Here is a 27,645-nt window from a genome sequence, read left to right as displayed (position 1 = left end):
GCACCTTCCCCACCAGGGCCAGGGATTTATGGTGCTGCCTCTTTATTGTTGTGTTTACAAGCCAGGCGCTTTATATGTTTTCCTACGAATAGTTTCAAGGAGAAGGCAATTACCTTATCGCACGCAGCCTGATTTACAGCCGAGGTGGCGAGGGACATTGGAGCTCCACACGGGCTCTGTTTGAAAGGTGACCCGCCGCGGGGTCAGGGGCTGGGGGAGAACAAGGGGGCTCCAGGGGCTGAGCCCCCCGGGACCTCCCGTGCCTGAGCCCCTGAGTCCCAGCACCAGGACCTTTTTTTTTTTCCCTTTTCCTCGCCGTGCCCCAGGAGCAGCGACCCAGCGCGTTCAAAGCTCAGCGTGCAGCTCAGGCAGCACAGCCCTTCCCTCCCCTTTATTTTTTTTTAATTTTATATTTTTTTTGACTTGCATTACCTGGTAAGTGACCACCCAGCCTCCTGCCCTGGAGTTTGCACAGCCCCCATGGCAGCGGGCACCCCGTGGTGGCACCAGACCCGTGTCTGCCCTGGGCCCTTGGCACACCGAGCTCCTTGCAGCTGCCCTGGGCTGATTGGGGAGCAACCGTGAGCTCTGTGCCAGGCTTCCCCTCCACTTTCAGGCTTTTTATCCCATTTCCAGTAACCTCAGAGCAAAGCAACCCCTGAGCTGCCCCCTCCTGCACCACGGAGGGGATCCTGCCTGTGCCAGCGCGCCTGGGGCTGGCCCCGGGGGGTGCCTGGGGGCCACCGCTGCCCCCTCCCAAGGCCGGGGTCCCCGCGGGGCTGTGCCCAACGCTCCCAAAAACCGGGGGGCGGCCGGAGCGCGCCCCCCCCCCAGCCCCCGGGCCGCGAGGTGGCGCCACGGGCACGAGCAGCGCGGCCACGGGCAGCAGCCGGGGGCGCACGAGGGGCGTGGGGGTCCCCCCTTCGGGGCTATGGGGACGCGCGGGGGTCCCCCTTGCAGGGCGTGGTGGGCGCGTGGGGTGCAGGGGTCCCCCTTACAGGGCTGGTGGCTGTGCAGGGGGACCCCCTTTGTAGGGTGCATGGGGTGCAGGACCCCCTGCAGGGTGCAGGACCCCTCGCAGGGTGCGGGTGCTGCTTGCCCGTGTCCCCCCCCTTGGAGATCCCCCCTGGGGCCCACGCTGGGCACGCCAGGATCCAAGCGGGGCCGCTGCGAGGGCGCGGGCGTTTTCCCGCGTGTAATAAACGGCACCTTTCTTCTCCCCGTGTAAAACCCCCGGGGTGGGGCAGATCCTTATCGCCGGGGCCCCGGGGATCACAAGCCACGGGGCGGCAGGAAGGCACCCGCTGCGGGGAGCCACCAGGATGCCCCTTGGGGAGCGCGGGTGCTCCGAGAGGCCCGAGAGCAGGAGGGCTGCCCGTGGCCTCGCTGCTCCTCTCCCTGCGAGGGAAAAGGGGGCTCTCGGCCCCTCCGTTGTTCCAGGGTGCCGGGGTGGTGGGGTCACAGCGGCAGTGCCAAGCACCGTGGGGCACGGGGGCTGTGGTAACGGGGTGGCTTCCAGTGGCAGGCTCAAAGGGCAGAGGCTGGTCCTCGGTTCACGCCCGCTGTCTGTCCTGTTAAAAAATGGTTCCGTGCTATCTCGCAGGCCGTCCCTCCCCGGGACCCGCTAATTCGGTGATTTTTATCCTGTCTGTTTTTCCTTCTCTCCCTCCCTGCCCTGCTGCAACCTCTGTCAGTCCTCCTCGGGGCAGCCCCGGGGTCGCTGCTGATGGATGGCCCCCAGCAGGACGAGACCCCAGGGGGGCAGCCGGGACCCCGGGAACGGGCAGCACCAGGCAGGGCTCGGAGATCCCCGAGGAGCCGAGGCCACGTCTCCTCCCCGTGCCTCTCCCACATGCCGGTAGCCCTCGCTGCCCTGGGGGGTCCTGCAGCTCCCCGGGAGCCCAGTCTGGTATTTCAGTCTAGACGTGCTGGCATTTTTTCAGTCCCGCAGATTTCCGCGATGGCCCGGGCATGCCGGGTGCGCTGGCACGGGGTCGGTGCCAGGTGGGGGCTCCGTGGGGGCAGAAGCACCGGGGGCAGACGCGGAGAGGCCACGGGGGGCCGGGAGAGGGAGCGACCAAGGAGCCCGGTGCCCGCTCCCTTGGGGGCAGGAGAAAGGTTTGCGCCGAGAGGGGGGAGAGAAAACTATGCGAAACGTGAAATCTACTCATAAAAACAGGCTCGCTGGGTGGGAAACTTGCCGCATCTTGCTTGAGCATTGGCCTGGGCCGCATGGGACCGGGGACGGGCTCGCGTGAGGAGCTTCGCTCCGCAGCCGCTGCCTTCGCCGCTACCCGGGGCCGTGCACCCGGCGGGGTTGGGCTGGGTAAATACTGCGAGGAGCCCGGCTCGGTGCTGCCGGAAACGTCGCGGTGCCTCAGGGCTCAGCACCAGGCCCGGCGGCGACGCCGAGCACCGGGAGGCCGCTGCCCTCGGCCCCAGGACGGTGCCGTCGCTCGCCACCTGCCCCGGTGCGCTCCGGACCCTCCCAGCTCCGAGCCCCGGCCCCAAACCCGCGGACAAAGGCGGCTTTCAGGGACCCCACGGGGCCGGCCTTGCTTGGGCGGCCTCTGAAATGTGTGAAATTCGGCTTTCGCCGGGCTTCTTCCTGAAGCGGAACTGTTCTCAGAGAAACATTCCCCTCCGCCGGCCCTAATGGCTTTTCTCTGTGCGCCCGCATTAATGAACGCGAGGCCCAGCCTAATCGGAGGGAAGCCATGCAAGTAATTGCTTGAATTTTTAATTCGGGGTTATGATAGGGGAATCAAAGTCACGCTGCAGCCGCCGAGGCCGCCGCGGTTCCGCGCCATTGACCGCTGCAATTTTCTTTTGATTTTTGCCCTCCCCTCTCCCCCACGGCCCGGCACGGACCCCGCTGGGGGCTGGGACCTGGGGCCACCCCCGTCCTGGGGAGAAAAGGGTCTGGGGTGGGCTCGGTGCGTGGCCGGGCTGGGGCCCTGCTGCAGCCCCCCCAGCTGTGCTTCCCCACGCTGCCCACGGGCCGCTGGGATTTATTTTCCTTTTTCCATCGCAGCCACGCTCATCCTCCTCCCAGGACCCTTGCCTGCCCAAAAGGGGCACCACCAGCATGTGCCGAGGGGCTGGTGACACGGGCACGGCACAGCTGGGGGGGCTCGGGGGCACCCAGGGACTGGGGCTCGGGCTAGGGGGGCCCTTGGTGCTCCTCCGGCATCCCCCGGCGGAGGCACGGTGCCGTTGCTTTTGTTTTCCCAGCAAACAAGCCCTCCTCCCGCGCTGGTTCCAGCTCGCTTCCCTCCTCTTTGTCTTAAAATTAATAAAAAGTCAGCAGACGAGGGGCTGCTCGATAAAGCAGAATGGCACGCTCAAAATGTGTGCCCCGCGTGGGGACACAGTGCTTTGGGAAGCAAGGATGCCTCCCTGCCCGGCACGGGGTCTCGGGACCCTGCCGTGACGGTGGGGCCGTGCCGAGGCCGGGCTGTGCCACACACCACGGGGCTGCTCGGCCACACTCGGGGCCAGGGCTCCTCTTGGGGAGCCTCTCGGACATGGGCTCAGCCTCGTGACCCCCTGTTTGGGGTTTAGGCCGCTGTTGTGGTGTTCTTTGTGCCGCGATTCCTCGGGAGATAGCATTGTTTGCTGTGACACGTAAGCCCGGTGACAATATGCAAGGGCTCTGGCACTGATTTCATTTGCACTGCTCCGAGCTCTCCTAGCTCGCCCCGGTTTCAATGTCTTTTTATAGCCCCGCAGAACTTGTTTTGCTGTACCAGTGAAGCATAACCCGAGTGTGGGCTGGGAGCTGCAGGGGACACGAGTGTAGTTTGGGATGGGTGCTCGGTCACGTTCGCACCCACCCGTGCCACCGAGGGTCCCCGCTCCCCCGGGGGTGCTCAGATGCAGCACCCACCTCCAGCTCGAGCCCTGGGGAGGCTGTGGGAAGCCCCTGGGCTCCAAAAAGGGGGATCCCAGCCCCGGGGACCCCAAAAGAAGGCAGGGGGCACGTGGCCGGGCTGTGAGCGTGGCACAGCACGGGGGGATGCCGAGCAGTGCCGGGGGGGGGTGGCTGTCTGCGAGGAGCGCCGCTGTGCCCCCCTGAGAGCACCAAAGCCCCTGCGAAGGACAGGGGGGCGAAGCTGGATTATGAAAGTGTTTCTTTGCTTTGCTTTTGAGAAAGGAGAACTTCAAAGGGGCCCATTTATCACCAGACAAAGAGAGTCGCGAGTTATTTGCAAAGCGTAAGGGAGAAGCATTAATTATGGGAGTGCAGACAAACGCTGCTGCCGGCTGTCCCCCTGCCCACCCCTCCGCCACCTCCCCGTGCCCACGGGCTCGCGGCCGTGGCCCCGCTGCCACCACGTCCCCAGCTCCCCCCTTGGGAGAGGCAAGGCCATGGTGGAAGCCAAAGCCAGGCAGGGGAGGGTTGGTTGCGGGTCCCTGACCCCGCTCGGAGTGGGGTGTGCGTGGGTGGCACCAGGATCATTTCTACGCGCTTGACCTGGCGCCTGGCTCAGCACCCCCTCAGCCACGTCTGCTCCCCTCATCTGGCTTGGTGGCCTCAGGGTTTGCTCTGCCCTGGGGACCACGAGCATGCAGCTGGTGGCCGGGCTGTGGAAGGGGACAGGGATGGGGAAGAGGACAGCAGGCAGGGCTCAGTGCGGAGCTGGGCACCCACCAGACCCCTCTGACTGAGCACAGTCCCCAAAAGGGAAGCGTGAGCACAGAGGTGGCTTCATCGGCCACCTGGGAGGGAGAGGACGAGGAGCAAGCACATTTCCCTCCCAACCCAAAGTGCCAGCAGCCCTGGGTGCCCCTTGGAGGCTGGCAGCAGGGGCGGCAGTGCCTGTGCCACCGTCCCGGTGGCTGTCACCACCTCTGCACCTCTCCAGCACCCAGCGCCGGGCAGGGCGCACAGCTCTGCCTTTCATGTCTGAGCCCTCCCGAAACCACAGCTTCCCCTCGCCGCTGCGCGGGGATCAAACGCGGGTCATATTTAATAAAGGTGGGGATGGGAGAAGGCTACAAAACATTACGTCACCCTCGCTGTGGGGGAGGCGGAGGCAGGCAGGGAATGCGAAAATCTCGGCGCAAGTGGGGGCAGAGGAGAAAAAAATATCGGCGAGGGGACTTAATGGCCTTGTTTTGGTGGGAACTCTTTTGCCCACTGCCCACGAGGTCAGAGGCGGTGTGTCTGCACGCGCTCAGGCGTTAAATGAAACTGGAAGAAAAAATGAGAGGCATATACAAAATGCGTAAGCGCGTCCATGGCAGAATTCCCCCGGCGCCCCGTGAGTCACGGCGCTGCGCCCGGCTCGCCCGTCGTGTCGGAGAAATCCCCGCCCGGCGGCGCTGGGGACCGAGGACGGTCCCGGGGGCACAGCCCCCACGTCCCCAGGGTGCGTGGGCGAGGGTGGGCGCGGGGCTGTGCTGGGGGGACCATGAGACGTGGTCACAGGGAGCCGGGAGCAAAGTCCCCTGTGCCACAGCCCTGCCCACGCCCGACCCCGTGGGGCTTCAGGCTCCATACTGGGAGCCTGGGTGGTGCTGCAAATATTGGGGGAGCGGGTGGCGAGGCTGGCAGCCCCCCCAGGTCACCCTGAGCCTCCTGTGGCACACAGGCTGGCTGCCTGTGGGTGGTTTCAGGGGGCTCGTGGGCACCGAGCGGTGTGGCTGGCTTGAAAAATTGTGTGCAGGATGGCGTGGAGGTGGCCACGGAGCTGGGCTGCAGCGGGGAGAGCTGTCCTCTGTTCCCAGCCCTGGTCAGCTCCACGTGAGAGCTCGGGGTGATGCTCACACCGGGCCAGTGCCTTCCCCTGGCTGGGAAACTATGTGCTCCCAGCCCCGCGGGGCACCCGGCGGCCCCCCGAGCCGTAATGACCACGATCTTCTGCTGAGAGGAGTTAATGAGCTGTGCCGGACAACGATGGGAACGGGCCGATTGCAATAAGGCTCCTGACACCGCTCGGAGGAGCTGGGCGTGGAGGAAGGGGGAAGAGCAATAGGGTGAGAGAGATGGACCAGAAAACAATATCCACTTCATTAGCCAGGTGCTTCCAAATGTGTGGAAATAGGACAAGGTCCAGGTCACCCACTGTGACAGGACATTATTATCATGCGATGCCATGAAGCTGTGCAAAGACCAAGTCAAAGCTCACTAGCCCACTTGAAAGAGATGAGGGGACCTTCCCGGAGCCCGAGCCAGGCTGTTCCCAGGCTGGGTCTGGGTCGTGGGCAGGTGGGCACGGCCCTGGGTGCTCAGCACGGCTCCTCCACTGAGCCTTTGGCTGGGGGCACCGGGTCTAAGCCCAAATCCTGGTGATGAGAACCTGGGATGGGAGACCTGGCGGGTACCTCCCAGAGTGGGGCAGAGTGGGGTCAGTCGCCCAGTCCCCTGGTCCCTGCACCCTGTAAAGCCAGGGAGGCTCCCGCAGTGGGGTGCTGAGCCCCTCGGAGCTGCCTGGAGCTGGGACGGGGCTTTTGGGGTCTTTTCAGTCCTCCCTTCCATAGCTGTGCTCAGCGTGCTGCGTGCCTGCGGAGAAACTCCACAGAGCCATGGCACACACATCCCCCAGGCACGCAGGGAGGTTTCCTGCTCCATTTGGGGACACCCTCGACCCCCAGCCCTGCTGCCCCCAGCCCTTGGCTGCCAAGGTGCTGTGCTGCCCTCCTGGCCCCCGACTCCCACCCCCAGGCTGCTCCTGCACCTTTGGGGCCAAAACTGCCCCACGGCCTCGTCCCCTGACGCACCAGAGCAGCTCCCAACGTGCACGCTCCTGGACATGGGCACGGCGCGTTCCCAGCTCAGGGCTTCTCCTTTCCCTCCTCCTGTCTCTGCTGGGAGCCACACAGTTCCCAGGGGCATTTTTTCCTGGTGGAATCCACTGGGAGCAGAGCCCCCTGCTATTACCTGGGGGCTGCCAGGGCTTTCTGGGACTCCCAGGGCAGCTACAGCTTTGCACACCCCGCAAAAGTCTGAATCTGGGCTGGAAGTGGTGGGACTGGAGCCCTCCTCCTCCGCAGGGGCTCACGTCCAGGTCCCAGCCAAGCCAGAGCCGAAGGGACCAGGCTGACAGCACTTTGGTGGGGCAGGGGGTGACAGGGGGAGGTTTGGGACATTGCTTGGCCCTCCCTGCGGGGTCCAGGAGCCCTGCACATCGTGCTCGGTGGTGTGGTGGTGCCTCTCCTGCCCTCCCGTCTGCTTTGGGTTAGGTGAATTTGTTGAGCTTTTGGCACTGTGTGTTCACCGGGTGAGGACAGCACCTTGCGCTCAGGTCCCGGAGTTTGGGTTTCCCCCTCTGCCCACTCCCAGACCTGCCCCCTGCTCCCCCCGCGGCTCTCAGGGCTCCGTGGGGGCTCCGTGTCCCCGAGCACCCCATCCCCGCACCGTCCCATCCGCTAACCCGCCGCGGGTCCCCCCCAAAAACCCCATCAGAAGGGCGGCGTGTCCGCACCCAGCCCCTCCTGCCGGCCGGCGGCACCCCGACGGGACCCCCGCGGCGGAGAGCCCTGGGGTCCCGCAGCCCGGGGGGGGCCCGGGGGAGACCGCAGAGCCCCGGACGAGGACGGAGGGGGCCCGGGGCCGCCGTCGGGGCGTTGCGGAGCGCGGCCGGGGCCGCCCCGACGGCGGGCACAGGGCTCGGCACCCCGACGGCCGCCGTGGCTCCGGCCCTCCCGCTGCCGGCCGCGCCGTCGGGGCTCCCCGGGCCCTCTCCGCCGCCCTCCCCGCGGCCGCTCCGCTGCTCCGGGGCCTCCGTCTTTGCCTCTCCGGGCAAAGTCCGTCCCAACGCGGCCGATAAGGGCCGGGCCGAGCCGAGCCGGGCGCGGGGGCCGGGCCGCGACGGGCGGGCGGGCGGGGACGCGGGGTCCGGGCGGCGGCCGCCCCCGCGGCTGCCGGAGGAGAGGCCTCCCGGCGCTGATTTGCATAAGGTATATTGCCTAATGGAGGCCGGCATGGCTTGGTAGAGGGCGGCCGGGGCGGAGCGGAGCTGCGGCGGAGCGGCAGGTGCCGGGGGCAGCCGGGCCGGGCCGGGCCGGACCGGGCCGGGCCGGGCCGGGCCGAAAGCGGGGAGAGCGGCGGGAGCCCCCGGGAGCCCCCCGGGACCATGGTGTCCCAGCTGAGCGCCCTGCAGCGGGAGCTCCTGGGCGCCCTGCTCAGCTCCGGGGCCACCAAGGAGGGGCTGATCCGCGCCCTGGAGGACATGGTGCCCGCCGCCGGTTTCGGCGTCAAGCTGGAGAGCCTGCCGCTGTCCCCCGGCGGGCCCCCCGACGGCAAGGCAGCCTACCCGCCGCTCGCCAACGGGCACGGCAAGGGCAAGCTGTCCGGCGACGAGGGCTCGGAGGACGGCGACGACTTCGACACGCCGCCCATCCTCCGCGAGCTGCAGACGCTCAACACCGAGGAGGCCGTGGAGCAGCGGGCGGAGGTGGAGAGGATGATCAGGTACCGCCGGGGGGGCGGGCGGGGCGGGGGCAGCGCGGGGACAGCGCGGGGACATCGCGGGGACACGGCGGGGACACCCCCGGGGACTCCTCGGGGACACCTCGGGGCCGCCGTCGGGTGGTCGCGGCCGCCCCGAGCGGCGGGGCCGGGGGTGCCGGGCTCCGTCCTGCATCCGCGCCGAGAGATGAAACATAAACTGCAGCACGTGGAGCCCGGGGCGTTATTAATTTATTTCTATAAATCATCAACAGAAAGATACACAAAGGGCCGCGATTAGGGTGAGCGGAGAGGCGGGTTATTCATTGCCCGAGTTGTAAACCAGGCGGGGAGGGGGGAAGGAGGAAACCCCCAAACCCGACCCGGCACGGCCCGGGGATGCGGCTCCGGGCCGAGCCCAACCGAGCCGAGCTAAACCGAGCCGAGCCGTGCCGTGTCTTGCCGTGCCGAGCCGTGCCGAGCCGTCGGGGCACGGCGGAGCAGCCCCGGGCCCGTGGGGGCACGGGCAGGGAGCGTGCCGGAGGGGGGCAGCGGGGCTGTGCCGCTCGGGGCTGCCCCCTCTGCGCACCCGGGGCCGGTGGAACCGCGCTGGGAGCCCCGCGGGGCCATCCCCGGGTCCCTCCCGTCCCCAGGGGTCCCGACGGGCCGCGCTGAGCCTTTCCCCCCGGGGGCTGTGCCGCCGTGTGCCCCTCCGCCAGCCCCCAATGCCCGGGTGTTTCAGGAGGGACCGGGACAGAGCCAGCGCTGTGGTGGGTGCTGGAGGTGCCGTGGGTGCCGTGCTCGGTGCTCGGAGCCTGCCCCAGTGTGAGGCTGGGCAGCCCCCAGCTTTTTGGGGACGGGGCTGGGTGGTGGCACCTGTGCCAGGGCTCTGCTTGGCCCCAAAGTTTGCTGAGGGGCACAGCACTGTAGGGCTGTTCAGCTGGGTGCCCACCCACCCGGGCACCCACCCGGGCACCCACCCACCCCTCCTGCGTGCCGCTGGGTGCTCTGCCTGTCCCCAATTCCCCTCCGCCTGCCGCTGTGCCCGGCCCTGGGGTGCCCGGGTGGCACCGGAGGCGCAGGGAGGGCTCTGCCCCGCGTCGCTGCTCTCCCACAGGTGTTCCTGTGCAAAGTTTGCCTTTGGTGCAAACAAGAGCAGGCACATGTCCCTGAGGAGCCTTTTGCAAAGAGCTTGTGTTTGCTCTAAGAGAGCCCTTTGTACTTGGAGAGGCAGCCAAGGTAGAGGCGTCGGGAGCCATCGGTTTCAGCCCCACGCTGGGGCGAAACCCTGCTCTGCTGCCACCCCGCAGCCCCAGCCTCCTGGCCCTGGGTTCGGCTCGGTCACGGGCTGTCCCCGTGCCCCTCGGGGTGCTCAGCCCCAGGGCTCGTTTTGGGGACAGCAGCGTGCCCTGGGCTTGGCTGCCCACCTGCACCACGTTCGCTTGGGCGTCCCTACGGCCCGTTCGGGGGGCCCAAATGTCCTCAGCTCTGTGCCGGGGCAGCGTGGCACTGAGGGCAGCACCGAGCCTGGCTCCTCGCAGAGCCTAGAGAGTGGTGCCGGGGGTGCAGAGCCCAGCTCCGGGGCGAGATGCCCCACGGCTCCCTCCCGGCCAGGCTCCAGTGGCCCTGCTGGGTGCACAGGGCAAGAGATCGATCACTGCAGCACCCGAAAAAAAATGGGGATGGTGCCGCAGGGGAACCGGGGGGAGTCCCCCAGGTGGGGAGGCCAAAACCCTCTCCAAAACGTGCCCGGGGCAGAGGGGAAGGGGTGGCTGTGGACCCCCCGCCTCTGAGCTCTGCTCCGCGCTGTGTGCACAGGGAGATGCAGATTAGATAGATCACCGATGTAGGGAGCCGGGTTTATAATCCATGTGTATAAATTCTTGGCATATTTCTCCGAGGATGTTGAGTGTATTTACCTGTTTTCAAGGCTGACAAAGAGGGCGAGCGGGTGGGGGGTCCTGGGGAGAGGGACGGGCACGAGGCTGGGTTGGGAAGTGCCTGCCCTGGGTCGGCGTTCGCAGCCGGGCTTCATCCTGGTTAATTCTGGGCAGGAAAAAAAAAAAAAAAAAGCTTCTCCTTGATGCCAGGGGCAGCACAGGGTGGAGAAGGGCTGCGGAGCGAGGGCTACGAACTGCTTCTCCAGTATTACCAAGCGCTTCTGGGTCGTTGTTTTTCCTGCGTGTAAAGTCCTGATGAAGATTGGGCAATTAATGAGATTTTCATTTTGGTGACGGAACAAAAAAAAAAAAAAAGGGTTTGTGTTGAATCAAAATGTTTTCCTCTCTGCCTTTTTAGGTTAACCGAAAAAAAAAAAAAAAGGGAAAAGAGGCAAACAAACACTCAAACGTTTCATTTTGGGTCAAGTCCAAACATTTTGTTTAACATGAAACAAAATGTTTGGGTTTGGTTTCAGGTTGTTTAACCCTTTTGCATACGGTCAAATTGATTTGTAAAGAAAAACGTTGCTCAGAAATTAAGAGCTGAAAAATTGCTTTGAAAGCGTAAGTGAGAAACACACCAGAAATACCCGAGGGAAGCCCTCAATGAAGTTGTAAAATGAAAGGAAATTTGTGGACTTTTTTTTCTCATGCTCACGTAATTATTATTATTATCTTTTTTTTTTTTTTTCAGCCAAAACGTTGCCAAATTTAATTTCAATTCGGAAGTCACGCCTGTAACCTAAAATCTCTCTCTTTCCCTTTTGGTAGTGCGCTCTGTTGCGCTGGCTCAGGATTTAGCTCTGTAAAAGCGATGCCCTCAGTGCAGCCGTGGGCCAGCCTGCTGTCCTGAAAGGGTGACGAGCTCTGTCCCATTAACTTATTAGTAACCAGTAATTAGTAGGATCAGGTGGGCATGGTGAGCTGCTGGGGAGGGAAGCCCACGTGCAGCCCCTCGGCTCGTGCCCTGCTTCGCTCCCTGCTGGGAGCGGGGCCGAGCGCCCGCAGGAAACCTGCGGTGAGAGGAGTTCTCCTTGTGCGTGGCCCCAAAAAACACGCTGCCCTGTCTCCGTGCTGCTTTGGTGATGTCTTGGTGGGTAATTTAATGCGGGAAGGGGCTGCAGGCTGTGTCGTGCCCACCTGGGTAATGTCCGTGCTGGGGGAGCCCACCGAGGGCAGCGCCGCTGTGCGCCCCTACAGCTCCATGGGTCCATAATGCAGCCAGGGCCGTACTGAGGACACCGTGTGTGGGAAGGAGAAGGGTCTCCGGGTCCTCCTCCAGGTGAAAAAGCCCCTGGAGGCACCTGGACAAAAGGTGCCGCAGCCCGAGCCCGCTGCGCTCAGCGGGGCAATGGGCTTTGGGCACGGGAACGTCCTCCAAAAGGGTCCGTGCCCTCCTGCCCCAGGGCCGGGGAGCCGACAAAGTGCCCCTCCACCCAGCGGGCTGCTTGCAGTTGGGTGCTTTTGCTTTGGGTCCAAACAGCTTTGTTTTTGTGCCGCGTTCGGGACAAAAAGTAAGAAATCTCCTCGTTGGGTTTTTTCCCCTTGACAAGTTGAAGGATCCAAAATAACTAATGAATTGGAAAAGCATTTGGACGGTTATTCCAAGTACAGCCTTAGAATATCTCATTATTTGAGTGCACGACTGTGACCAGGTTTAGGTTCCACGCCGATTTTTCAGTTTTAAAGCAGTTCCTTTTAGCCCAGCGTCCTCGAGGGCTGCAGGACAAACCCGGGGGTCCTAAACCCGGGGCTCTCGGTGCAGGTGTGTCGGCCTGTTTGCCTCCCACTGCATTTTGCTTTCATCGGAGCTGAAAGAACGCATGCAGCATTTTTATTTTTGGCCATAATTTGGTTTGTTCCCTAAACTGGTGCCAGCTAGCACAAGGACACCAAAGGAACGCATATTTAGGGAAGAGCCATTTTGCAACTGGATCGTGCCGGAGCCAAATCCAAGTGGTGAAAAATATTCGAGACTGACTTAAAATTACTCGCTTGGGGTTTTCCATCCTGGGGGCCCCCTGGGTTTGCTCTCTTGCTTTGGCTTTCTGCTCCTCAGCCTCAGCCCGGGGGGGGGGGGGGATGGAGGCCAGTGGGTGCCTCCCCCGAAGGACACGGCTGGGGGATTTTGTGCCCTCCTAAAAGAGGATTCAGCCCAGGGCAAGCAGCAAGAACATTTGTCTACCACCAATACCAGTGGGTTTGTGGTGATCATAACAGGCTTCTGTTGAAGAAAAAAAAAAAAAAAAGGCAAATTTGGGGGAAGCTTAACCCTTCGTTTCCTCCACCCCGCAGCGAGGACCCGTGGCGGGCGGCGAAGATGATCAAGGGCTACATGCAGCAGCACAACATCCCGCAGCGGGAGGTGGTGGACGTCACGGGCCTCAACCAGTCGCACCTCTCGCAGCACCTCAACAAGGGCACCCCCATGAAGACGCAGAAGAGGGCCGCCCTCTACACGTGGTACGTCCGCAAGCAGCGGGAGATCCTGCGGCGTAAGTACCCGGCGGGGACGGGGCTGGGGCGAGCGCCGCGGGGCGGGGGGCTCCCCGGTGCTGGGAGAGGGCAGCCCTGGGCTCCCCCCACCCTCGCCAGGTCCTCCCCGACACGTTTATTATGAGATAAATCCATTTGGGCTGCAGGAAAAGCGGGTGGGAGCCCCCCTCGGTCGCAGTGACGCTGCCCTGAGCTCCTCTGAACGTCTCGGTTTCTGCGTATCTGCGTTCCTCAGAGCTGGGAAAGCGACTGATGGTCGCACACCATTCGATCCGTTTCCCACCTCTGCCCCCTTTTTCCTCTCTGTGCTTCTCGAGCGCGCTCGTTTTCTGCAACTCCTTGGCAAAAAAGTAAAGAGAGAGGAAAGAAAAAAAAAATAATAAATGATTTGTACCTGCAGCATGGTCTCGGGCAGTCGGAGTTACTTAAAACAGCCCGTTTTGACCAAGCACCCAGAGCAGGGCTCCTTTAATCCCCCAGGGCCCTGTCCAGCATGACAGAGCCCCCCGCCAGCCCTGCTCCTCCAAAAGGATGCAAAATGCAGCAAGAAAAAGTGCAGAAAAGGGTTCAGCACCAAGCGCTGCCGCTTTGAAAGCGCACCTGGAGATGTGAAAGCAAACAGAGCCCGCTCCAGCCTGGGACTCTGTTGTCACAAGGGGAAAAGCCATTACAAAAAGAGGGAGAATTCCCCCGCAAACCTTGAGAATAATAAAACCCTGCCATTAATCTCCCTTTACTGCCACGGTGACAAGTGCCCGGCTGGACGCGGGGAAGGTCACCCCTGGCGCACACCTCGGGGGCGCAGGGCTGAGCCCCCAGCTCCCCGAGCCAGGGGTAGGGCGAGCGTGTGAGGAGGGGGCTCTGTGGTGGCCGAAAGCTCATTTTGGGGGGCTTCGGTGTGCCCTGCCTGGCTCCTGGCTTGCAAAATTCCTCCCGGAACAAGCGCAGGCCGGCAGAGCCCCACCATGAATATGCATGCCCTGCGCATGCCTCCCCATTAAACACCCGTCCGGGTCGGTCGTAACCCCGCTGCCCCTGCCTGCGTGCATGGCCGGTGCCGGGGTGCCCCAAACCGGCACCAAAAAACACCGGGGCCGGGGGCTGGGGGTGGCAGGAGGGGGTCTGGGGAGCAGGGAGGGGTCCGGGGGCTGCCGCCGCGCGTGACGGTGACTCTGAGCGGCGGCTACAGGCCGGGTGACGTCTGCTCCTTTCTCTTTCAGAGTTCAACCAGACAGTCCAGGGTTGTGGAAATAGGACAGACAAAAGCAGTCAGGATCAGCTGCTGTTTCTCTTTCCAGAGTTCAATCAGCAGAACCAGGGGGCTGGCCAGCTCGACGACGCCTGCTCCGAAACCCCCAGCAAGAAGATGCGCCGCAACCGCTTCAAGTGGGGGCCGGCCTCCCAGCAAATCTTGTACCAAGCCTACGACCGCCAAAAGAACCCCAGCAAGGAGGAGCGAGAGGCGCTGGTGGAGGAGTGCAACAGGTAACGGCCGCCCGCTGCTCCTCTGCCTCCCCGCAGCCTCTCCTCCAAAAACCACGCGTGGTGCCGGGCTCACGGCTCGCAGACCCACAGCAGCCCCAGTGGCACGGTGTCGCTGAGCCACCAGCACTGTTTTCACCTTGCTTTGGCCCCCCCCGGGGGCAGCGTGCAGACTTGAGAAAGCTCCCTGCTACAGCTGGGGATGCCACGAGGTCAGAGGGAGGTGGGGTGGCTTTTGTGCCGTGGATGCAATCGGGAAGCGCGGGCAGGCACTGAGGGAGGGCTCAAACACCCCCAAATTCACCCTTCCACTCGAGGCCCCCCGTGCATTGGGGGGCTCCCCAGCAGCAGCCTTGTTCCAACGTGTCCCCTCGCACACGCAGGGCCGAGTGTCTGCAGCGAGGGGTGTCTCCCTCCAAGGCTCACGGGCTCGGCTCCAACCTGGTGACGGAGGTGCGCGTCTACAACTGGTTCGCCAACCGGCGGAAGGAGGAGGCTTTCCGCCAGAAGCTGGCCATGGACGCCTACAGCTCGGGCCAGCCCCCGCACAGCATGAACCTGCTGCTGTCCCACGGCTCCCCCCACCACAACCAGCCCAGCGCCTCGCCCCCTAGCAAGATGCCAGGTAAGCCCCGGGGTGGTGGCGCTGAGCAGTCGCCGCGCTGGCCCCCGTTTCTCCTGGAGAAAGGGGTGCTGGACCCTTGGGGCCGTGCACAGCCACGGTGGTGATGGCCTCGGAGGGAGGATGGTCCGTGCTGCCCACGTTGGCCACGGGGCAGCGACGTAGCTGAGCTCTTGGTGCAGTTTCCCAGTTGGCAAACGGGCCACAGACACTTCGGCCGTGGGGTGGGACCCTGCTCAGCACCCGGTACGGGGACAGCCCGGTCCCTCCGCAGCCTCGCTGGGTGTGGAGAGGAGCGAACGCTGTCCCTGCAGCCCTGTGGCCGGGCGAGCCACGTGGCGAGGGCTGGCTTGCCATCCTGCTGAGGACAGATGGGTGTTTGCTTGGCTGGCTCAATTTGACAGCGTCCCCAAACGGGCTGGGCTGGGCTGGGCAGGGGCGGGGATGCGGGCGGGGAGGGCTGGGGGGAGGAAAACTGCCCCGGGGGGCACAGGGCTCGCCCTGGGGGCACGCTAATGGCACGGGTGGTCTGCGCCAAGCCCCGCGGCCGGGCTCCCCTCTGCCCCCGGTGTGTGCAGCCGGGGGGATTGAAGCAGGAGATAACGCCGCCGGGAGGGTAATCAGGGAGGGCCCGGCGGCGGCCGCAGCGTGGGGCAAGAGGCATTGTTGGGAGAACAATCCCCATTGTGCCGCTACCTGCAATCTGCACTCCAAAGCCGCCAGCCCCGGCAAACAAGAGCGGGCGGTGAGGGGTCAGCGCGGGGCCGTGGGGCTGGGGGCGATGCACCCCAAACACCGCCGGCACCCTCTTGGGGTGGCACCCGCACAGCCCGGCTGGGGAGCCAAAAACCAGCCCCTTCTTGGAGCTGTCCCTGCAAGCCCCCAGCCTCATCCCGGAGCAGAATTAAATGAAGTGGTGTCCGGAGAGTCCCACAGGCATGGGGAGAGGGTGCTGAGAGCTGGGGACGGGACCGTCCCAGGTGCTGTGGGACCCCCAGGCAGGCTCCACGTGTGGGGACGCCCATGGGGCGCAGAGCACCCCACATCCCACGTCCCACCTGCCCCGCTGGCAGCCCCGGCTCCCGGCGCAGCTCTCCCCGCGGTGACCACGGCGTGACCCTGCCCCAGGAATGCCCCGCACAATGGCGGGACCGGGCGGACGTTTGCCCTCCTGTCACCGGCTGATTGCTTACAAGGTGCCCTACAAGCACATTGTCAGCAAAATCAGCTGTTTTCTGTGTCGGCCGCCGGGCTTTACAATACCGCACCAGCATGCAGCCCCGCGTTGTCATGGCGTTGTCCCCCCCGTGCATGCTTAATTGACAATTAAGCCGGGGCTTTGAACGAACCCCGCTGCCTTTGATGTGCCCCCGTCCTGCCAGCGCGCATGCAGGCGCCCCGCGAGAGCCTTTGTTTCCTTCTATTAGGGGACAGCAATTATTGCACCCGCGGGCATTTATCTCGGGGCTGCGGGGCCGTTAAGCCCAAACCTTTATTTTCCCACCCGAGCTTGGGCCAGCAGGAGCCGGCCGCGGCTATAGGGCCGATGACAGCCCATTCGGAGGGGCTTTTGAGCCGGGCAGGAGTGATGGCCACGGAGGGGTCAGGAGGGCTCGGCCGCGGGGATTTGCTGGCGGCCAGCGCTGCTGCGCATCAGCCTCACCGAGGAGGAGGAGGAGGTGGGCACGGCGAGGGCTGTCCAGGGGTTTTGCAGGCAGCTTTTGGAGCAGGAGGCTGGGATGGATCTCAGCCAGTGCCTGTGTTGGGGTCCATCAGAGCCGGTGGCATTTCGGGCCCTACAAGCTGCGTGGCAGCTGGCTTGCAGCCCCCAAAGCAGCTCCGGGTCCTCCGAGAGGTGCTGGCCCCGTCCGTGGCTGCGCGTGCTGGGATTTGAACTGCCCTTGCACCCTGTGTGGCGCTGTCTGGAGCCCTCAGAGCCTCCTTAACAGCTTAATGACAGCGTGGGGATGCTGCCCCGCGTCCTGCCCCTCTGCCAGGGAAAGGAACGGTGGGGCTGGCTGCAAGGGGCAGCTCAGAACAGCTCCAAAAACCGGGCACCAGCATCGCCTGGGGGTTGCCCGGCCAAAAAGGGCAGGGTGACGGCCAGGGGCATGGGGAAAGAGCTGGAAAAGTCGGGCATCCTCCCAGCCTCTTCCTGGGGACCCCGAGCCAGGTCTCAGGCCGGAGTTTTTAACTATTTGGAGGTAAATACTTCAAGCCTATCTCGGAGGCTTCTCAGACTCTGGACTTTTCCCTTCCTATAGGGCATTATCAGTGATCTCGGTTCCCTGTTTGACTTGAAGGTCACTCAGGGCTTTATCTCGCTGCCTCGGTGCCATGCCATAGACTCTGGCTTATGCCATTTTTATCTTCAAGAGCCCCAAAGACAATCAGTGCATTGACGAGATTAGGTGACGTGCTGTCCCCCCCCTCCCCAGTGTTCCCACTGCATACAAAGGGCCCCGGGGTGCCCCGCAAAGCCCCGGCCCCGCAGCATCTCCCCCGCCCGCCCCATCCGTCTGGCAGTGCCCACACAGCAGACATCCTTCACATGCATGCGTATAATAAAAAATGTTATATATATCTGAATATACACGATACAGATTTTAGATATCTCTACAGACCTACGTACAAATATAAAAATAACTCAGTCCCACGCCCTCAGGTTCTCGGTGAACCGCGAGGGCAATTTGGGTGATTTTAATTTTTTATTTTTATTTTTTCCTTAAAGAAAAGCCTGTCCATAAAACCCTGGTCCAGAGGTACATCAGTTTATATCTGGATCTTTCAAGTTGCTCTTTGATAGCCGTGGGGTACGTGCTGGTTCTGGCTGTGGACCCGGTGCCAGCCGTTGTAATTCTTTACTGTTGCGCTCATTGTGCAGCTCGGTGGGTACGGTGTGCTGTTAGGAGCTTTTCCCGGTTTTATGGGGGGTAATTAGGGCTTTATGACAGCAGCAAAATGGGAGGGTCCAGTCCCAATAAACAGGTTTATAATGGATATAAACTATGCACCTCTGTAACTGAGCAAGATTAACACTTTAGGGACAATTTGAGTGGCAGCCCCAAAATCGGCGATTTGCGGGGTGTCGGCGAGGCTCCGGGTGAAAACACAGCCGGTGTGAGCTGCTGCCAGGGGTTGTGCCTCGGGATGTGCCTCGGAATGCTCTTTGGGATGCTCCTGGGGATGTGCCTCGGGATGTGCTGGCTCGGGGACGGGCTCTGGCACCCCGCAGAGCCGGGGGTGCCGGCCGCGGGGCTGAAACACAGGGTTAAGGCTACGGGAGCCAGACCCCGCGGTTTGTCTGGAAACATGGGAAAGCAGTAAAACGTTTCACGGGCTGTGCAGCTCGGGGGCCAAACAATAGCCGGGTCCCATAAACAGACTTTTATATTATGGCTGTAGCTCCAGTTGGAGGAAAAAAAAAAAAAAAAAAGACTTTAAGGGCGCAGGCTCCGCGGGCAGGCCCATTAACAGTGATTCACGGGCAGGCTCCTCTCCGGGGCGGCTGCGCAGAGCTGGATGGGGAGAGGCTGAGGAGGAATAAATCTTGTGCTGGGGCTGCTTCAAGCACAGGAGAGCGGCAGGACAACAATCGTGCCCAGCTCTGTGCAGCCGCCTGGCCCGCCGTGCCATAAACCCTGAGCTTAGGCGGGACGTGAAGCCCCCCAGCAGGGAGCTGTGCGCCCCAGTGGGGGCAGCAAATGGGGCCGGCGTGGTGTCAGGGGACAGATCCTATGTTCAGAGCCACAGGACGGCCCCACCATCTCCCCATGGCCATGGTTGAGGTGGGACTGGGCAGGAGGTCAGCGGGGAGCAGAGCAAAACGGCACCTCCATCGCCCAGAGCGCTGTTGGAACCGAGCAGCGGGAGCCTCCCGATGCCAACCAAAATCTGCCAAAATCCAGCCCGACAGCGAGGGCATACAACCAGCAGTAATAGCCATCCCGCTCTAGGAATGAAAAAATAAAAATAAAAAAATAGTTGGTGGCTTCCCAAAGCCTTGCAAGTTAGCTGCAGCAGACGGGAAAGCCCTTACCCTGCCCAAGCCTCGGCCGCCAGACTACTCAGACACCTCGGCGGTGGTTATCGCTTCTCAAACAGCAGTCTCGTCCTTAGGATTGCAGGGAAAAGCTAGAAAATCAGCTTTTAACATCGCCTACTTTTTAAAGACAGCTTTGTAATTCTGTGAGTCTTGGCTGAAGTGGGTACGGCGTGATTTGGGGTGTCAAATTTTGTCCTTACTGAAAGCTTCACAAAAGCCAAAAGGGGGGAAGATCGCCCTGGCACTTAGCAGACCTCGGCATCCCTCCCTCGCGGTGTCACTGCTTGAAACCTTACAGACCCTCACCCTCAGGGGCGAGGTCTCACCCGGTCCTGCATTTCTCAAACACGCCTCGGGTTTCTTCCGTAGCCAATTCAATCACTATTTCATCGGCGCAGAAACTATAATTTAATCTCCAGCCGGAGCCGCCTGCGCTCCTCGTCTATCTTTAAGACCATTGTGAGAAGAAAGGGCTTTATTTTATCTCCCCTCCCATTGTTTGAGCAGCGCTGCAGGATCTCAGACCGGCAGCGGCTGAAGCACACTTTGCACGAGGCCGGGGCCGCGGGGAAGAATGTGGTGACAGTGCCCCGGTTGAGTAATGTTTACCCTGCTCATGGCTGGGACGTCCACTCGTACCGGCAAATATCCACCTGCCAGAGGACATTCTTGTATTATCAGGGATAAAGGGGTTTGCTGGGAAATGATCAGGAACCAGACATCGCGGGGAGATTCCTATCTGCGGGACATGTTTAACCAGCTGACGTTGAAAATTTGGAGGCAATTAAAGGGTGACTTTTCCGTGCTTTTGGTGATGGCAGCAGGTAGCCTGCGGTGCTCTATCTGCTGCTTTTGGGGCCTCGTGCACAAAGCGGCCAGACTCAAGTTATGGGTTATTTCAGATGTTTCTTCTTCCTTTACTCAGAGGTTTTAGAGCAGCCCTTGGAGCATCCTTGCAGACCTGCAACCTGCCAGCCTGCACGGAGCTGCCTCTGAAGCTCCAGGTCCTCAGGGCTTTGGCCACCGTGCCAAAAGGGCTCCTGGCACCTGGCAGAAAGAGCCCCAAGACCCCAGGACAAAGACCCTCGACCTGGGCGCGTGGAGCTGTCAGTTTGGGGACAGGTCCTCAAGGTGCCCACGTGGTGGCTGGGGTCACCATTCATGCCTGGCTCTGGCTGGGGCAGATGATGCTCACAGAGGTTGCTGCTGGTGATTTTCAGTCCCAGGAGAGATTTGGGCCCTCGCTTCGATCTCTGGGGAGTTCAGTGAACCCGGCTGCGAGCCCGGTGCTGGGCTCCTCGTAATGAATGGCTTCTCACCAGAGTTGTCAGGGCACCCGTGTAAAAGACGCTTTTGTTTCCCGCGGGTTTTCCTCGGTTAATTATTTGTGATCTGTAGATGCCTTTCCATGACACACGGCTGATCATATGGTTATCAGTGCAGGGCTTTTTAGCCAAATTAAATATATTTATATTGAAGACCTGCGCTCAAGCCAGATTTCACTCCTTGGCGGTGTCAGGCTGCGCTCTGGTTTGGAGGTTTGCATTTCTGGTCCCTCTGTCCTCCTGCGGCTCTCTGTTAATCATGCACTTGTCAAGAGCAAGTCGAGAGGGAAATGGGATGCAGGAGAGGCTGAGAAAAAAGTGAGGGCAATCGTCGTTCGGGCACGGCAGAGGTTGCACATGGGTGTGCACTGTGCACGAGGGGCGTGGATGGGTGCAGAAGGGTGCCTGTTGTGGGCTGGATGGGTCAGATGGGGGCAGCCCCTTTCTGCCCCGTGGGCATCAGGGATGGCTGGGTTCCTCGGGGAGCTGCAGCACTCTCTGGGCGCTTGGTATCCCTCAGCTTCATTTTCCCTGGACAACCTCAGGAGATGGGGCTGGGGAGAGGCTGGAAAGCAGCACAGGAGGAGGGGGCACATCGCCTGCTGCCCCCCTCCTGCTCATCACTCAGCGGGCTCGCACCTCTGTGTGCTGCATCCTTGCACTGCACACCCTGGGAGGGCTGGGGGGCAGCACGGGCGGGGGGTGCCCTCACCGGGGTGCCCGCGGGTGATGCCAACACCTGATGCTGTTTTGCAGGGGTCCGGTACAGCCAGGCGGCCGGCGGCGAGGCGGCATCCTCGGGGGCCATCAGCCACCACGGCAGCGGTGCCATGGTCACCACCAGCCAGGCGGTCCTGCAGCAGGTCTCCCCGGCCGGCTTGGACCCAGGCCATGGTTTGCTCTCTCCCGACGGTAAAATGGTGAGTACACCTGGCTGATTGTGGCGGCGGCGCTGATAAGATAAGAGGGCCCAGCGGGCAAAGCAAACACGCTTTCCCCGGGTTTCACACGCGGCCTGCGCCGAACAATGGGGCATTGTGGGGCTGGGGCCGTGGCGCGGGCGCGTGCCCGTCCCCAGCGCCCGCCTCGAGCGCGGTGCGCGGCCCCGTGGCCCCGCATGTTCCCCAAACACAGCCCATAAACCTGACAGAGCCCGCTCCGCTCCCATCGATCGCATGCCTCGCTGACTGGCTGCGCTCTGGGTGGATCACTGTTTGCTTTCCCCTGCCGATGACACGGGCGTTGATAAAATGCTCATTCATTACTTTTCCTTAAGCCCTCCCGGGTTCGGAGCTTTGTTGGGAAGCTCTTTCCTGCCCGGCCGTGCCAGGACGGTGCCAGCCCCCGGTGCTGTGCGTGGCCGTGTGCTGGTGCCGGGCCATGCGGGCAGGGACAGGACGGGACGGGACAAGATGGGATGTGATGGGATGGGATGGGATGGGACGGGACGGGATGGGACAGGAGCACGGCGCTCCCTCGCAGCGGGCTGGTGCAGCTTTGTGCTGCCTGGCTGCCCTGCGGCTCTTCCGGGAGGAGGTTTTCCTGCTGAAAGTGAAAGTCACGCATGGCCCTTGGCAGCGGGGCCAGCCCTGCTCTGCCCCGGTTTTCACTTCCATTTTCGCAGGACTGTCCCTCCTGGGCCGTCGGCTGTGCGTCCCCACAAGCCTGCTGGCTGGGCGCTACCTCCTGCAGCCTGGGCTCCTTCTTCTTGCAGCTCCCTGCTCTGCCTTTCCCTCTGCTCGCCCCCACCAGGGGCTCCTTGCAGCCCCACGGCTCGGGTGCAGCTCCGGGGACGCCGAGCGCCCTTCTCCAGGCAGAGGAAGCGTTGCAGGGCCATCCCAAGCCCCGCAGCACGCTCCCTTGCCATGCGCCCTGAGCACACCCATGCCTCCCTCGGGGTGTGTTGAGCCTCGTAACCCTGAGCCTTGAAGTCATAAAATGAGTCACGACTGAAGGCAGCAGCAGGCACCGACAGTGCAGGGTGGGGGGCGAGAGGACAAAGCCGTGCGAGGAGCGCGGTGACGCAGAGCTCTCGGCACACCCCAGCCAGCTCCTTCTGCTGGAGCCCCTTTTTTTTGGGGTGGACAGGAGCCCCCCGGGGAGGGGAGCTTCCCTCGCGTGGCAGAAGGCTGCTCGGAAGTGCAGTGGGTTCCAGGGGGGTGAAGCAGCCTGCTAAAGGCACAGGCAGGCAGAGCCCTGCTGAATTATCCCCACTGCACAGTGCCGTCTGGGGCTGCTCTGGTTCCCCAGCAGCTCTGCCAGCTTATCTCTGATCTTTAAGCAAGGCTAGCTAGTGCTTGCAAGTTATTTAATAAAAATATGCTGTAGGCTGTGGTTTCTAGTAAGTAAACATGTGCCTTTAATACCCCGCATGAAACCAAAAGCTGCCAAGGAAATCGCTGCATCTGAAGGCAGTCGTGTTTTAGGGAGGAGTGCTACGGAGGGTGCAGACAGCTGTGGTGTTTCCCTCCTTCATGCTTTTGTGTTGCTCCTGTAGCCCCAGAGAGCCCCCTGCAATGGTCCAGTGCTTGGCGGATCTTTTCCAGTCCTGCCCTCTCCAGGTGACCTCTTTTGGGAGCAGCTCTTTTGCCCAACTCCCCCTGAAATGTGCCCAGGCTGCAGGTGAGCGGCTCGTGCACCGCGGCGTGGTGTGACCTGGCCTTGAAGAAACTCTGAAAGTGGAAAGTACTGGATAAGGAAGCATGAGTCACCCTCGTGCTCTGGAATTTATTGATGTTTCAATCGCAATGAGGCTATCTCAAATTCAATGGGCAAAATAAACAAGGCGCTGGGACCGGTGTCGAGGAGTGTCACACGGAGAGCCCAAAGGATGGCTCCGAGACCTGGATCGAAGCTGCTCGGTGCAAGAGGTTCCATCAGAGGGGTTAGGAGAGCTCAGTAAAGCAGCGACTCAGTAATTCAGCAATACTTAAGCACTGCTGTGCCCCTGTTTATACCAGGGACTGACACAGCCCTCCCAGCACGCTCCAAGGATCTCTGTGTGTGTCTGACCATCACGCACCAACCCCAAACCCAGGGAGCCGGCTCTGGCCACCTCACCTGCACTGCCCATCTGCACGCTGTGGCTGCAGACCCTAAACCAGGATTTTTTTCCATAAAAGTGATGACTAAGAAGATCACCCAGGTCTTTTTTTTGTCTTTTCTTGTAAGATTCCCAGGTTTATATTTCCCACTTCCCTCTACAACCGTGACGGCTGGAAGTTAATGAGTGCTGAGAGTCCTCAGTTGTCCCCAGCTGCAGGAACTTGGACCTGGCCAGCACAATGGCAAACGCCTGGGACGCGTCCTGTGCCCGGCGCTGTGCTCTGCTGGAGCGCTGGCAGCCGCTTCCAGGGGAGCTTTGCACCGCTGCTGCTTTGCTATTTATTAACGCGGTGTTCAGGAGTCCCAGCCAGGGTCTGCAGCCCCAGGGTGCCTCACTGAAAGGTGCCCAGTGTGGCCACAGCCTGCTTAGCTCTTAGGCGCTTTTTCCACCCCCCCCATCCCTGTTTTTTGGGGTTGCTGCGTCCGGGTCGCGTCGGGGAGCCGGGAGCAGCCCTCGCCGTGTGCCTGATGTCTCTTTCTGTGTTGCTCCTTGGCAGATCTCCGTGTCGGGCGGCGGGCTGCCCCCGGTGAGCACCCTGACCAACATCCACAGCCTGTCCCACCACAACGCGCAGCAGTCCCAGAACCTCATCATGACGCCGCTCTCGGGAGTCATGGCCATCGCACAGAGTAAGCACACCCCCGGGACACCTCCGCACCCCCTCCCGCGGCGCGCTGGGGACCCCGGCGCTCACCGTCCCCTCTCTGTCCCTTCCTCCAGGTCTGAACACCTCGCAGGCGCAGAGCGTCCCGGTCATCAACAGCGTGGCCGGCAGCTTGGCGGCCCTGCAGCCCGTCCAGTTCTCCCAGCAGCTGCACAGCCCGCACCAGCAGCCGCTCATGCAGCAGTCGCCCAGCCACATGGCCCAGCAGCCCTTCATGGCCACCGTCACCCAGCTGCCCAACTCGCACAGTAAGGGGCCGGCCGGGCGGCTGCCCTGGGGAGCACCTGGAAGATTAAATTGATGGGAAACGGGTTTCTGCCTCCTCCTGCGTGCCCCTGCCCCTGATCATGTGCTGCTCGCTCCCCTGGGTGCCAGCCGGGGTGGGGTGTATGCGCCCTGCTCCGTCCCCTTCTGCCCCCATGCCACCCGCTGTGCTGCATCACCCGCACTGCTCCCGGGCTGGCCGTGCTCCCTGCCAGCACTTTGTGCAAAGATTATTTTTCCTTCTGGATTCATGTAGCTACGAATTGCTTATTGCTCCGGTCTTGCTGGAGGAGGTGGTCAGCAGAAGCCAAACCTTCCCCTTCTGGCTCCCCTGTTGTCCCGGCACTGCTCCAGCACCTGGCTGTGCTGAGCTCGGCCTTTTCACCCATCCTTTAGTCCACGGTGTTTTCCCTGGGTGAGCTGGTACCCGAGAAAGTGGCCATTTAGAGGCGCACAGCAGTTTCCTCCCACTTGTTTTATCGTGTCCCTGTCCGCACAGCATCCATCCCCACGCACCCCTCTGTGCAGTGCAGGGTCTGCCTGCTTTGCTCCTCTTCCAAGGCTCTGGGTGGCTTTTCCGTGACGGCCGCTTGTCCCCCTTCTCTCCGCAGTGTATGCACACAAGCAGGAGCCTCCCCAGTATTCCCACACCTCCCGCTTCCCCTCGGCGATGGTGGTGACGGACACCAGCAGCATCAGCACGCTCACCAACATGTCTTCCAGTAAGCAGGTAATGGCCGGGGCTGGGGTAATTCGGGGTGTTTGCTCCTCGGGTCCCACCTGCGCTGCGTGTCCTGGCTGAGGACGAGCCCTGCGGTGCCAAACACCTTCAGTGGGCTGCAAAAAAACCCTATTGCGGATGGCAAGCGTGATGGGGACACGTGTGATAAGTGGCCGTGATGGATAGTGAGCGCTTGGCTGAGGCCACGCTCAGCTGCAGGGGCTGGGGCATCCTCCGGGGGTTTGGCTCCAGCCCTTCGTGGCCGGGGTGAGCTGGGATCGGTTGGAGCTGGGTGCGTGGCGGCCCCAGCCCCAAACTTTATCTGCCCCGTGCCGGCACAGGACTTATCCCGGCTCAAATCAGGTGCGCGAGGCCTTCCTCAGACAATGGCCCCTTTCTACCAGCCGGCTCTGGGGACTGTGGGAAATATGCGGCCCTTATTGATTGCTAGATAAATAAGAGAGAGCCTTGAACTTGTATGCAGATAAACTTTCTTACCCAGCTTTGACAGTGGAGAGGAAAAAAATGCCTGCAATGAGCGCAGAGTAAATACAGCGTGGGATTGCTGCGGGACCTCCCTGCGGATGCTCGGCACCGCTTGCTGCTCGGGGGGCAAAGGAAGGGGCTGGGGCCACCGAGGGGGCTCGGGGTGCCCGGGGTGTCCCATGGGGGAAGGCAGAAGTGTGATGGCACCGGGTGCTCCGGCGGGGCTCGCTGCAGGCTCCTGCTCTCCGTGGGGCGAGCGCTGCCCTGCGCGTGGCGGCGTGGGGGCGGCGAGGCGCGGCCGGGCTCCTCGGGAGCTCCATTTCCTCCGCGCGGCCTTATCGGCCCATCTGCTGTGCGCTCAGCCCGAACTCCCCCTGATTAATCGTGCTCTCCTGCCACGGGCTGGCTTTGATGCCGGCTTGCCGAAACGAGCCCGCCGCACACAGGAAATGTCCCTCGCATGGGAATAGCGCCTGGGCAGCCCCGCCGCCGGGCTGCGGTCAGCCTACCTTGACGTGGCGCTGCCCGGGGCTCGCTCGTTTTCCTCCCTCCATCCTGCCCTCACGATTTAATTAAAGCAGGAGAAGGGCTCTCCGTGCAGGAGCGGGGAGATGGGGCTGGGATGGGTGCAAAACTCCCCCAGCGATGGTTGGTGTGGCACCCAGCCCTGGCAGGGTTTGGGTTTTGGTGGTGGCCGTTTGCGCTGCTCCTCCCCGAGCTGTCCCCTCCGTGCAAGAGGGGCGCGCAGCTCTCGGTTCCTCTGACAACGCTCGAGGCCGAGCCACCATTTTTATTACGTGAGCAAACACCTGATAGCCGCAGCCCGTCCCTAATGACATGTCACGGGAGGCTCCTGGCGTCTCCTTATCTCCGCGTTACGATGTTTGCTGTTCGCTCCAGCCCACAAGGTCACCCGCGGCTGCCGGCCCCCACCCCACCGGTGACCGGGGGACCCCAGGAACGGGGCAGGGGCTGTTAGAACAATCGCTGAAACAGGCCCCTTTTTTTTTCCTCTTAGAGTATTATTTTGGGGGTGGCAATATCTGGCTCAATGTGCTTTCAATCTGCTTTACCTTTGGGGGTGCTGCAGGGCTTGCTTGGGGTTTGTGCCACCAAGCTCGGGGGGCCTGGAGGAGGTCCCCCTGGGGAGCCTCCTGCCCTCACCCTCCCGTCACCGTGCTGCTCTCTCCCTCCCCAGTGTCCCCTGCAAGCCTGGTGATGCTCCACACCTCGCTGCCTTTGCACATAGCAACGGGAACTTTATTTTCCACAACATCCCGCGGGCGACCCGCGCGCCGAGCCGCAGAGAAGCCCAGCGCCGCAGCGAGGAGCCCACTGCCCCGACACGGAGCCGGAGGCTCAGCACCCCGCCAGGACCGGCCCGAGCCCCAACCGTGGGCACCTGCCCAGGGACCGCGCCTCTCCTCCCCTCCGCGCAGTATTTCCGAGATGTGTCTTGAGGATTTTTTTTTTTTATTTTTTATCATTTTTTTAATTTTTTTTTTTCTGAAGTATTTGCCTTCCAAGAGGCCGTTGGATCTCCAGAGGAAATAGGAAGGAGCTGCCCTGAGAGGTGGCAGCAGGGGAGGACGGATCGTATTTAAGTTACACTCCTCTGCCCGACGGACTGAGAGGGACTTGGGTCTGTTACTTGGCGCTCGGAAGGAGGAATCGTGTGAGCTGTTGAACTGAGCCAGTTAAACTGTAAATATAGGTACAGTCTGCTCCATCCTCACCTGTCCCCACTCCTATACATAAAGATTTATATAAAAGAAGTAAATTTTGTCCAATGGATGTAAACTACTGTAATTAAGTGCAATTCCCCCATCTGTATATATTGGTCCTGAACCTCCTCTCTCCCTTTTTTTTTTTTTTTTTTTTTTGGTAAAGGTCAGAGCTGAGTATGCTGTTGGTTTTGTATTTCCCTTCTTCCTTTCAATGAGCCAGCCCACAAGGAAAGCCCTGTGCCTGTGTGAGGACACCGGTCCAGCAGCACCAGTCCACACGTGTGTCCCCCCCCCGGCACGGTGCTGGTGCTGAGCAGAGCCCCAGCAGCTGGCTGCTGATGGCAACCCCAAAAGCTCGGGGGCTGCCTGATT

The 27,645-nt window shown here is 62.1% G+C and overlaps 1 protein-coding gene across 2 annotated transcripts; it reads left to right on the top strand.

Moving 5' to 3' along the window:
- Positions 1-8,081: 8,081 nt before the first annotated feature.
- HNF1B (HNF1 homeobox B) lies at positions 8,082-26,765 on the top strand (the record flags this gene model as incomplete). 2 transcript variants are annotated; one of them, XM_084299832.1, is made up of 9 exons in its annotated part: positions 8,082-8,419; positions 12,631-12,830; positions 14,130-14,316; positions 14,697-14,938; positions 21,062-21,225; positions 23,908-24,040; positions 24,132-24,323; positions 24,951-25,069; positions 26,745-26,765. In XM_084299832.1, the coding sequence occupies 9 exons, from the start codon at positions 8,082-8,084 to the stop codon at positions 26,763-26,765; spliced, it is 1,596 nt and encodes a 531-aa protein (XP_084155958.1). The 2 variants fall into 2 exon arrangements, with proteins under 2 accessions (XP_084155958.1, XP_084155957.1); XM_084299831.1 differs by having other exon boundaries at positions 14,052-14,316.
- Positions 26,766-27,645: the final 880 nt, after the last annotated feature.

The sequence above is a fragment of the Netta rufina genome, assembly GCF_964035555.1.
Source record: "Netta rufina genome assembly, chromosome: 21".
Classification (NCBI taxonomy): Eukaryota; Metazoa; Chordata; class Aves; order Anseriformes; family Anatidae; genus Netta; species Netta rufina.
This window is presented reverse-complemented; position numbering and strand designations above follow the sequence as displayed.